Below are 12,972 nucleotides of genomic sequence, written 5' to 3'. Positions count from 1 at the left end.
CTGTCTCCACTTTTAAAAAAAGACTCAAAACACATTTATTTTCTGAAGCATATGAATGATATAATGGCTGTTGTGACTGGCTGCATGTGCAGCAACACTTTGTGTTTGTTTGATTGCTGTATGCTGAGTTTGATGTATGTTGGGTGTATCTATTGTTTTACTATGTTTTTATTGTTTTTTTAATATACGTTTTTATGTTTTTAATTCTCCATGTAAAGCACATTGAGCTTACATGTAATTAAATGTGCTTTATAAATATAATTTGTATTGCTATTTGTTAAAAGCCACTGTTGGCTGTACATTAATTTTTACTTTATTTATTTATTTATTCACTCTGTTTATTTGTGAAGTAAATGGTAAATGGATTTGTACTTATATATCTATTTTGGTAGAGGCTGCTGTAGAAAGGGACCATCAGTATTAGCTATTTTCATTCACACACAGCAGGAGCACTTTGAGGTCTCACCTAAGGTCACTTTGGCATGTGACTACAGGAGCTAGGATCTACCCACTGATATACATAGACATACTGAGAACAGCCATCCCCATGCAAGTTTAATAGTGTTTGTAGTGAATGCTAATCTGCAACACATGTCCCTAAAGATGCAGCAGTTGGTCACTCGTGACTTTTTATATATTACTTACTATATTACTAATAATTTTTGATTACTTCTGACCCATTTTCTTGCTGAAGTGACAAAGTGAAAAATTTGTCATCTCCTTTATTTTAAATGGTGACAGTAGAGCATCGTGACTGAAATCAAACCTCCCACCCTCAGTGTGGTGGCATAAAAAATGGCTGCTGTGTGAATATGATGAATTATAAAGCGTTGGCATCCTCATTACAATTGAGTTAAGTCACTGTTGTCCACTAATTCTCAAAATGACATTTTAACACAATGAAGCCCAAACACAGTGAAAACATTAACAATAAATTAACCTGTGATGATTCAGACACATGTTAGGTCAGGTATGACCTCATCCGCCCCGGCTGTTGTCTGGTGGTCGTTAGAGCAACATCAGAAAACATCTTTTCCTCCCACACCCGTCTCTCACTTCGCTCAGCCCTTGCCTGGAGCGCACATTTATTTCTGAAATGCCTGACAGGTACAAAAGAAAAAGAAAAAAAGAAACAGGTAGCCAAGGGTAACCAAACTTTCAGGCAATTAGCAGCAGGACTACAGGCTCTCTGATGCTGAAGAGCATCGAGTGTAACTCAGCAATATGTCATCAACATTCACAGAAAAAACGCGAGCTATGTTGTGTGAGACTTTATTTCCAGGCTTTTATTCCAGACAGCTCTCGCTTTGGTGTAATTGGCTTCATTCTTGGAACAGTAAGGCTTTCACAATCTAACACACACACATTGGCAAACACACACACACACGGCTTGGATCATTGAATGCAAATGAATTCTCATTTTAAAACCATTGCCAATTTGCTTTAGCCACCAGAGAAGATTTCACAGAGCAAAGTTTTGATTGGCTTTTCTCTCTCTTTAACTGTGTCATTCAAGTTTTCAAGAGGTAGAAATATTTATTGAAATGAAGCAGCTGTATCTGTTGGCTGAGAACAACTTGCTAACTCATAATTAAACACCCAGATGGAGAATAATTATTTGAAATATTCATTTGGCTGAAGTAGAGAGCGATGTATTCATCTTGTTTATTCATCCTGAATATGCTTTTTAGCGATCCACCTTTCAGAAACATATATGTTTACACCTTGATCACTTGGTTATAACTGCTGCTTGTGCTTTAACATTTAGAGATCCACACAAGTTATCAGGAAAAAGTGCCTTATGCTAATTTGGCCTTTTAGATTATAATGTGTGAAGAGTGAGGTCGATGGACAAATGTGAGAGGTTCAGAGACAGAAATCAATCATTTGAATGCACGAGGCCTTGCTCCTGTGCATCCAATAAAGTCTCATTTGAATAAAAATAAGAGAGCGCTGAGAAGCCATATTGAATTTTCCTCGGCAGTTACGTGACTGTGTGGCCTCGCCGGTTATTAGTGCACCGCGGGGGATAGCTTCCTCGTGCTCTGTGATCTGCAGGCCTGCCACCATAGAGCTGTCTCACTGTGAAATAAGCCTAATGCTGTTAAATGTATCCTTCTTCCATTCGGAGAATAAGACGCGCAGGTCTTGGAATTTTAAGACTTCTGAATCCACACGTAGAAGTTTGCAGAAGTTAGAAAAAAAAAGGAAGTTGGTGATCTTTGTAGGAATAAAAAGAGCCGTGTTTAAACTTCCTAAATCCAGACTTCAGCTTGAGAGAGTGATCTGTGAGGAGTGCGAGCAGCCTCGGTGCCTGAGAAGCTCTTGACGGAGCTATATTTGAAAAGCTTGTGTCGCTTAACATTACCGTCACTGTGAGAGAGTTGGTGTTATGTTGGAGGCTGTGGGCTTAACACGAAATCATCCAGTGCATGTAACTTTTTTTTTTTATCTCTCTGAGTCAAACTGCCAAAGCAGAGCGGTGAACAGAGCCCGGCAGTTCTGCATCAGGATTTTGTCTGTCAGGGTAAAGGCTGTTTCACAGAGGCTGCTTCAGGGCATGTTTGTGTTTGGGGCTGTACACGCTCCCCCCTGTGACTTTGACAGTCTCTCCAACTTATGTTAGGACGCACTCGGAAGAGGACCAAGAGTGCAGTTGTGTTCCTGTGTGTATAGGTACACTGTATTTGAGGCTAGATGTGGCTCCCAGGAGATATATGACTGACGCTTTGAGCACAAGGTCACAGAAGCTGCAGGCCTGAGGTTGAGTTCTCACCCATTAAGCTAAATTTATCTGAAGTGAGAGAAGACAGATGAACAGCTGGCATCTTTTAATCAGAAGCTCTGGCGTATATTTTTTTCAGCTCAGTCAAAGTGATCGATTTTATTATTATTAATGTGATAATTTGAATAATGAGTTGCAGAACCCCGGAGAGACAAGTGCAAAAATAAATCCAGATCTGTTGTCTGATTTATCTGGTCATGACTTTCAAAAGGTGAGAAAAGTTCTCAGGAAAGTTTACTTTGAAAAATCATCTTGAACGCATTTGTGTGCTAAACCTTTTGACCTCTCTGTTTCTCAGATAAATACGCAGCTTCCATGTGTTCTTGAGAAATTGTAAGGAAACAGAGAGGAATAATCAGTTTGTGTTTTGTCAAAATAGGAGTCTAAAAATAACATTCATTTTCATATTTGAAAAGCTGGAACCAGTAATCATTTACATATCCAATTGTCTTTAATATATGTTATAAATGAAAGGCTTAGAGTGACCTCAACTTCAACACGTGTGCAATTATTCTATTCTATTTGTACACACACACACACACACACACACACACACACACACACACACACACACACACACACACACACACACACACACACACACACTCAACTCAACTCAACTCAACTCAACTCAACTCAACTTTATTTATATAGCACCTTTCATACATAAAAAACATGCAGCCCAAAGTGCTTCATAGAATAACAGACAGTCAGAAAACAACAGCAATGGTAAAGTTATAAAAGGCATGATTAAAAAAAAAAAAAAAAAAAAACTTAAAAATGAAAGAAAATCAACACAGTAAAATTAATAAAATAAGTAAGAGTGGAAAGAAAAGTTAAAAATAAGGTAGAGTTAACAAGATCAGATGGACACAAGAAATACATAGATAAATAAATAAATATTTTTTATAAATAAGTTAAATAAATACATGTTAAAACAAAGGTTTAGATAATAATAATACAAATAATAATACAAATAAAAATAATAATAATGCAGTCCAGGGCTAAAATAAACTACTCCAAATTAAAAGCTAGATTGAAAAGGTAAGTCTTAAGTTTACTTTTAAACACACACACACACACACACACACACCTGCAGGTTTCTCATAAGGTGTCTCATTGGTATGCATAATAATAAAGGGATTGTTTGCTCTGTGCAGGTGATTCTTGTCTCTGACTTTTTATTGCTTTTCTTATTACCAAGTCAAGTCTGGGTATAATTTCTCCAAACATGTAGGAAGACTTTGGTTTACTAGTTGAATATAACTTCACATTGTCCGCCGAGTTTTCAAAACCACATCAGGAACTATTAAAAGTCTTGCTTCTAATGTAAATATTTTCTCTCGGTCATTTTCCCCGATTTCATCCTCCCTCATCTCGCTCCATTTTAACCCCTGACATCACCTCACGGCCCTCTCCATTACCCCTCCTCCATGAAGCTAAACTGTCTGCTGTGGAGAGCAGCAACTGCATGTGCAGGACGCCGTGCAACATGACCCGCTACAACAAAGAGCTGTCCATGGTCAAGATCCCGAGCAAGACCTCGGCCCGCTACCTGCAGAAGAAGTTCAACAAGTCGGAGAAATACATCACGTAAGTGGACAGAGCTGAACACTGTGCTGTTTTCACTTTGCTTCATCAGCAGCAGGAAGTAAAAAAGAGTAACAATAAATCTGATACATTTATCTCTATTGCAAAGATCTTGACAGCAACATTTTGCTCTGGTGCATCTTAGAGCCATGAAGTGTTACCTTCTAATACGTGTATCCATAACAGATATGAACCACAATAACATGTTTTGGGACCATGAATGCACCTTTAAATATCTATCAAGAACAACAAGTAAACATCTGTATTGTCTGTGAGTTAGCAGAGGACAGCAGAGTGTTTATGTGCATCCCTGACATCTCTAAGATCTGCATTTCTGGCATTATACTATAAATATTGTGCTGTAAAAATAAACTGTCAAAGTTATACTGCTCAAGCAAACAAACAACACAAAGTCAGTTTCATCCCAGCTCAGGTGAAGGACTTTGGGATAGTTAAGCTGTACAATAAAAAGCACTCACACCTTCCTGATACACAAGGACACTTTTCTGTTAGAGGCATTTGAGGAAACAGTTAGCTCATTAGCTGCACCTTACTGTGGTCTGTGATGTGTTCAAGGTCATAGAATACCAAGAAAAGCTGCTAGTAGGGGAGAACAGGGTTGGTTGTCACACTTTTTACTGTTTGGATGATTGCTCATCATCAAAACATCTTTTTAATAGTCATTCCTATATTAAATTGAAGCTTAAGGTGTTGGCTTGAAATGTGTATCCCTCTCATTTTCCAACTCATTGTAAAAAAGAAGCAATTAACTATCAAAGACACTCTGACACATTGTGACAACCAACCAAATCACAGGGATGGTTGTCACACTATGGGGTTGGTTGTCACACACTATGGGGTTGGTTGTCACACACTATGGGGTTGGTTGTCACACACTATGGGGTTGGTTGTCACACACGATGGGGTTGGTTGTCACACACTATGGGGTTGGTTGTCACACACGATGGGGTTGGTTGTCACACACTATGGGGTTGGTTGTCACACTATGGGGTTGTCACACACTATGGGGTTGGTTGTCACACACTATGGGGTTGGTTGCCACACACTATGTCACACACTATGGGGTTGGTTGTCACACACTATGGGGTTGGTTGTCACACACTATGGGGTTGGTTGTCACACACTATGGGGTTGGTTGTCACACACTATGGGGTTGGCTGTCACACACTATGGGGTTGGTTATCACACACTATGGGGTTGGTTGTCACACACAATGGGGTTGGTTGTCACACACTATGGGGTTGGTTGTCACACACTATGGGGTTGGTTGTCACACACTATGGGGTTGGTTGTCATACACTATGGGGTTGGTTGTCACATACTATGGGGTTGGTTATCACACACTATGGGGTTGGTTGTCACACACAATGGGGTTGGTTGTCACACACTATGGGGTTGGTTGTCACACACTATGGGGTTGGTTGTCACACACTATGGGGTTGGTTGTCATACACTATGGGGTTGGTTGTCACACACGATGGGGTTGGTTGTCACACACTATGGGGTTGGTTGTCACAATGTTATTTTAATGGGAAAAATCTTTTTAAAAAGGCAAGAAGGCAGAACTAAATTTGAAAGTTTAATTGCACTGACAGGTGATAGGCCTACATAACTTAATGCATTTTAACATAAAATAAGCAAGGAACATGAACAGGAAACACATCTTTAGGCCAGCCTATAAAACAACATACAGAACAAAACAAATAGGCCTAACAATAATGGTCTACTCAACTAGGCTACATGCAGAAGAAGAAGCCTAGAAGAAAAATACTGAGGAGCTGAATATTTACAAATTGACATGAAAAACACAAAAAGTCCTCTCACCTCAAGTTCAGCTGTCTTACTCCAGAGAAGACTATGTAGGTGAGCTCTGATCCTAATTCTGTAAATGTCCATACCCCATTTTGAGAGACAGCGCCCTCTGGTGGCGAGGTATAACGAGTGTGCCAACCAACCCCTTTCTCCCCTAATTGGTGATGTATTTGATTTTTTTTTTTTTCTTGTAGTGATTTCTTTATTAGTTCTATTGATTTTACAACCAATCAGAGCACATGTCCTAACCAGGTTATCACTTTTTGCATATTTCTATTAATGCACAAACATTTGCATTTGCACTAATCTGTAGTTTAGAGTCTCTTTAAGTTACCTGCTCCAGATAAAAGCTGAGCATCCCACAGAAAGCACATGTTGAGGGGTGAAAACATGAGGGGTGATTTCTGTATGATCACTATGTAATCTTCACAATAACAGTAACTACAGTGCCTCTTTGCTGCCCACATTGTTTCCCACAGTCCTTTAAATGACACTTTTATAGCGCTGGAGTCTCTGTCTGGCTGTGCCACAAGTGTGTTCTCCTCCCACACAGTGGTTGTTTTCCCATAATGCTCAGCTCAGTGTGAAATGGATGGACAGCTTCTGATTGTGTTGCCTGCCAAGTGTTCTGTGACTGATGTGGGCTTCATTAAGACCGTGTCTTATTTCTGTCGTCTGCAGAGACAACATCTTAGTGCTGGACGTCTTTTTTGAGGCTTTGAACTACGAGACCATCGAGCAGAAGAAAGCGTACGAGGTGGCAGGACTGCTGGGTACGTTTTTCTCTGTGTGAATCTCATTAGCAGCAGCCACACTCCTCTGTGCGAGAATACTGGCAGCAAACACAATTTCACTTCGCACTGTTTATTTCACTCTCATATCTTTTGTGTTTGACCAATTTGTTTAAACAAACTGTGATATTCTGGGCATGTTATGATGTATATTTTTTCAACTTTAAATAACAGTTAAAAATGAACCCAAACACACTGAATAAGATATGAAATGAAGGTTTTTATTGTGCTTGAATAAAACAAATTGAGATGCATTATTGAAGCCTGTTGGGTCAAACAGGTGAGGTTCAAAAACAAAGCAGAGCAGAGTAATAGCCTGTTAATATTTAATAATCAGTTACTTGAACATTTTGCACAGTAGCATCTATATATTTACTTATATATTCAATGCAGCACTTCTGAACTTCAGTACACACCACCTCACATAACTATTAATATCTACAAGGTGAGGTTTTGCTTTAGGCCCACTTTAAAAAAGCTGCTCTACTTTTTATAAGCCATCATCTAGTTTGCCAACTTGAGGCTGAGGAGTTCCACTTTTTATTTTTGGTACATATATATATTTATATATACCTCCTTTCTGATGTTGCATCCATGTATCATACAGCTTATTCTTGAAACAGATCCTGGGTTTATTCTTTAAAGCTCCTGTGAGGAATTTTTGGTTTGTGTGAATATTGGCGCCCCCCAGTGGACAAAGCATGACTTCTTATCTCTTTTCTGATTTAAAGCAGGGATATCTTACAACAAATATAAATATATCTTTATTCCTTTATTCCTTTATTCAGATCCCTAGTAGCTGCCACTAACGCAGCAGCTACTCTTCCACATAAAACAAACATAACATACAAAATATACAGGAAATACAAAAACTGAAAAATGGGGTGTGCTGGTGGCCTAGCGGTCTAAGCGCCCCACATATAGAGGCTATAGTCCTCGTCGCAGGGGTTGCCGGTTCGATTCCCGGCTGGTTGACCATTTCCTGCATGTCTTCCCCCGCTCTCTACTCCCCACATTTCCTGTCTCTCTTCACTTTCCTATCAAATAAAGGCAAAAAGGCCAAAAAAATATAAAAAAAAAAAAAAAAAAAAAAAAAAAAAAAAAAAAAAAAAAAAAAACTGAAAAATGCTACAAACATAAAAAGAAAAACTGGAAATGCTACAAACATAAAAAGAAAAACTGGAAATTCTACAAAATGAAATAGACAAACAGAAAAGACAGAAAATACCACAACAATTTCAAAGAATACACATAATAGATGTAATGTACACGCTCCCCTGAATGAATATCAATAAACTATTACATAACAGCAATATCTTGCTAACGTTATCAGTCAAATCTATCACTCATGGATCATTCTTCTGACAGCTATCCTGCAGCAAGATAAGGCATGAACATAACCATATACATAGAAATAATCAGTCTTCTTGCTTCATGCAAAGGCATCAGTTTTAATTTCAGTCTGTTGCATAACCAGGTAAAAAGTCCTCACAGGAGCTTTAAAGACATGACGTCAGAGTATGGCAAGATGATGTATAATCCCATCAGGTTAATGGTTGTCAGGAAATTTAAGAAAATACCACCTTTGCTGCTGTTTGTCACAATTTTTGCACCACCAGATGGGTTGATCTATCTCAAGCCTTATTAAAGAACACTGACTTGACAGTCATGCTGTTATAAAACTATAACAGACTCTCACCAGCTAATCACAATGAAGTATGATTTTTGGTCTTGGCGTAATGTTCTAAATGTTGTCCTCCTTTGTTTTAGTCTAATTCAATTTGTGTGACTTCTGCAGGTGATATTGGGGGTCAGATGGGCCTGTTCATTGGAGCCAGCATCCTCACCATCCTGGAGCTGTTTGACTATGCTTACGAGGTCAGTCCCATTATGTTATTTCCACACTTTTATCCCCGCTGAGGTACTTAATTACACCCACACATCACCTCTCTGAAGGCTTCCACTGTTTCTGTTGGTGAAATAAACGTAAACAGCCCTTGTTTTTGTGTCTCAGTGAAAAGCTACAGCTCTGACCATGAAAGCTGGCAGCAGAAGCAATGTCACTGATACAAAAAGCAGATAAGAGCTAGATATACTTCAGAGCTGACTCAGATGAAAGACTGTGTGATGGTACTTTTCCATTACCTTTGGCTCTGCTGTGTGCCCCTCTTTAGAGCTCCTCATGCTGCTCTCAGCTGCACAGGGTCTGACAAACACATAATAGTCTTCACCTCCCAAAGGGCTATGGGAATACACAGGAAAAGTCTTTTTTTTTACATTTCAATAGCCTTCATGGAGTAATGCAGATAAGAACCCTTCATGTCTCTGACATACGCAGCTCTAAAGCCAAGGTTTCATGCTGAACTAATTGTACTGTGTCAGGTTGCCACATTTGCCACCTAATTACTCCACGCTCTGCAGTCAAATGTTTCTCTACCCTCAGTAATTACATGAAGAGCTCGTAGAGACCTTTTATTACAGATAGAATGAAGTTTGAATCAGTGTTTTATTTCTCAAACCTGCAGGTGGTGAAAGACAGACTACTGGATTTACTGAGCAGAGAGGATGAGGATGAGAGTCATGGAGAGGACGTGGTAAGAGCTGCACTCTCTCTACCCCTCCACATGAGCATGTAGAGAGAGAAAGAGCACCCGACAAATCTTTGACTGTGCTCAGACTGACAGCCGCATGCCAATTTGGCAAGGAATGCTCTGCTCTTTGAGGGAGCTCTCAAAGAATCCAAGCAGCGAGTAGGAACTCCGCCGGGAGCAGCTAATCCCGCGTAACGAGCACGTGCATGAACATCAAATATTAGTTATCGGTAATCACAAAAGCTACGGCAGCGGGAGAAGGGCGCCGAACTGAAGCTTTACACGCTGTTAGCATCACAAAGTAACCAAGCTCAGACTGATCAGGTCGAGGTGTTTTCACTTTTTCTCAACTGACAGAATGAATTAATTATTAGCTGAGAAAAGCAGCAGAGAAAAAGCCACCACACTTTGCTCTCCTTCTTCTTCTTCTTCTTCTTCTTTAGGGCCAAATTAACTGTTGGTCTAAATAAAACAACCTGGTGGTGTAAGGACATCAGTGATTCGTACACATTCCTTGAATGTAGCTTGTAAACAACTGAGCTACTGAGTTGAGCTAGCATGTTGCCAGCTAGTTAGCATGTTAGCAGTGTCAGAACCAATTGATGATGTCGTAGCTTCTGGAAACAGCTGCAATCTTTTCAGGGTGAGACAAAAATAAGATTTTAATAATAAGTTAAATCATCCTTATATGATTGCTAGTGTTGTAGTCAAGACCACATTAACCGAGACCAAGACATGTCCGAGACCAGAGTGTACCAAGACCAAGACAAGACCAAGACATTTAGGGATCAAGACCGAGTCAAGACCAAGACATTTAGGGATCAAGACCAAGTCAAGACAAAGACCAAGACAGGGCAAGACCGAGACAAGACCAAGACATTTAGGGATCCAGACTGAGTCAAGACCAAGACCAAGGCAGGGCAAGACCAAGGCAAGACCAAGACATTAAGGGATCGAGACCGAGTCAAGACCAAGACATTTAGGGATCGAGACCGAACCAAGACCATGGCAGGGCAAGACAGACACTAGACCAAGACATTTAGGGATCGAGACCGAGTCAAGACTAAGACCAAGGCAGGGCAAGACATTTAGGGACCGAGACTGAGTCAAGACCAAGACTAAGGCAGGGCAAGACCGAGATAAGACCAAGACATTTAGGGATCAAGACCGAGTCAAGACCAAGACCAAGGCAGGGCAAGACCGAGTCAAGACCAAGACATTTAGGGATCGAGACCGAGTCAAGACCAAGACCGAGACAAGACCAAGACAATATATATCTATGAAAAATCATTGTGAGAGTTAACAAAATAAAACACTTCTGTTTTTTTGGGGGTGGGGGGGGTTAGGCTCTCTCTTATCCCAGTGATGACAGGGACAGAGTGCATCAGTGGTGGTCTCGACTAGTCTTGATATAAAATACTGAGTTCGCCCAGTCAGAGACCGAGACAAGACCGAGTAAAAATGCTTTCGAGGCCGAGACGAGACCAAGACCGGTCTCGAGTACCACAACACTAATGATTGCTCATGGGTTCTGGGTTGCATTGCAGCTCTTGTCCTTCAAGAGTCTTCAAAACCTGTTTGAAGACTCTGTCTAAAGTAGCTTAGCATTCTGCTCCACAATTAGCAACCAGAAATTCTTATCTTACAAGAATGGATAAGCAGTTTTTTTTGTGCTAAGACTTTTTTTTCTCCCTCAGAGTTCCTGTGACCCAGTGGCAAACCACTCGGAGACCATCAGCCACACTGTGACAGTCCCCCTGCAGACAACACTGGGCACCCTGGAGGAGATTGCCTGCTGAGCCCCTCCCCTGTTCCCATCAAAGCCACGAACGTCCAGAGGCGTCCTCCACTGGGTGGCGCTACATCCTCTGTTAGGGCCTCCTGCAGGACCTTAACAGAGGAGAGGAGGAGACAAGGACAAGAACTAGGGCTGGTCTAAAGACAGCGCTGCGCTCTGTCACACCGCCCTGTTCGAGGCACTAATGGGGATTAAGGAGCTGTCGGCCAGACTTATCGGCCCTCTCTGTCACCCTGCACTGTACTGTAGTGGAAGGGTGGCCTCCGCTGTGCCAGACCTGCAGTGAGGTCTGCCTCGCAGAAAGAAAAACCAGAGACTGGGTGGGGCTCGCCCTTGCGCAAAATTCCTATGTAACAAACACATTCTTATTTCGGTCACTGCCAAATGAACTGTACAAAACTGCTTCTGAACTCCAAACTGCATGTGTCAATCTATCTTGCTCTATTTGCCGATGCATACGCTGAACTGCAGTGTTGCTTTACTGTACATGTGTGCCATTTGTCTGTCTACCTGCAAGACAGGCCTGTGACACAGGCCCAGGTGAGATATTGAACTTTGAATGTACAGATTGTACAAATGGTTGTTTAAAATCATTGTTCACGATGCCCAATTTTTAAACAACTCCTCCAGTGAGGGATTTATCATTTCATAGTTACAGTACATATCTTCAAAGGGAGGAGGTCAGTGATGGATGAGCATCACAGAGGGGGGAAAAAAAACACTAGAACATTTTTGCTTTGTTTACTGAAAATTGAGCCAAATATGAACATTTTACAGTCCCTCTTTTTGCATATTTTTTCACCTGTCAGATGCAGTTGAATCGTTTTATTGAAAGGCATGTGGTGCTACATGTCTCCTGGGTTTGCCAAGCTATTCTCCAGAGACATCTTTAAAAGGGATGTCTCACTCTAACTGTAAATACATGACTGGATTCTGGATGCCACACCTCAAACACAGCACCCAGCGAGGTAGAAGCTCATTTTATTTGCCTGCCAAACAGTAAGCCGTGTACAAAGCGCTGCAGCAAATGAATATGCCCCTGGTGTTGTTAAACCATTGCTTCATTACATTATAAGAATGTCAGGGTGATATTTCAGACAGCCATTCCATCGAGGATGGAATCATTTTGTCCTGCAACAAAAAATCCCCAGCCTTGACAATTTGAACAAGTTTCAAGATCATTAGGATGATTACAAAAGCTCCCACTGAAGGTTCAGGCAGTGTTTATTTCAAGGATACAGGGTCTGCTGTGTTATGGTGTAAATATCTGTGTTTTTTTTTCCTCATAAAAAAACGGGTACCACACAGACATGCCTGAGGCAGAGCTTATTTAATAGAACTGCAGTGAAACAAGCACTCCAGGGCCAGAAGCATCTACAAATTTATCACATTTCTGTGATATGACTCAATCTGCAGCTCTCAGTAGGTGAGAATGTTGTGTAACATGCAGTAGCATATCGAGGTTAGATGAATGTCATGCTAAAAAAAAAAAAAAATGAAGGACACACTTTACTACAGAAGTAGCACCAAGCGTCCTCTTCAATACAGGCTGGGCTGAACTCTCAGTGTCCGATGAAGCAGCAG

The 12,972-nt window shown here is 40.7% G+C and overlaps 1 protein-coding gene across 1 annotated transcript in view; it reads left to right on the top strand.

The window, feature by feature from the left end:
* asic2 (acid-sensing (proton-gated) ion channel 2) overlaps positions 1-12,884 on the top strand; it is a 515,108-nt gene extending 502,224 nt beyond the window's left edge. Inside the window, exons 8-12 of the mRNA XM_034712044.1 lie at positions 4,225-4,378; positions 6,890-6,981; positions 8,798-8,877; positions 9,525-9,593; positions 11,288-12,884. Coding sequence (XP_034567935.1) covers positions 4,225-4,378; positions 6,890-6,981; positions 8,798-8,877; positions 9,525-9,593; positions 11,288-11,389 — 497 coding nt within the window. The 3' untranslated portion in view covers positions 11,390-12,884. The remainder of the gene's footprint in view (positions 1-4,224; positions 4,379-6,889; positions 6,982-8,797; positions 8,878-9,524; positions 9,594-11,287) is intronic.
* Positions 12,885-12,972: the final 88 nt, after the last annotated feature.

This window comes from Notolabrus celidotus, chromosome 20 (genome assembly GCF_009762535.1).
Source record: "Notolabrus celidotus isolate fNotCel1 chromosome 20, fNotCel1.pri, whole genome shotgun sequence".
Lineage (NCBI taxonomy): Eukaryota > Metazoa > Chordata > Actinopteri > Labriformes > Labridae > Notolabrus > Notolabrus celidotus.
Note: the sequence above shows the minus strand (reverse complement) of the source record. Positions and strands in the feature narration are given on the sequence as shown.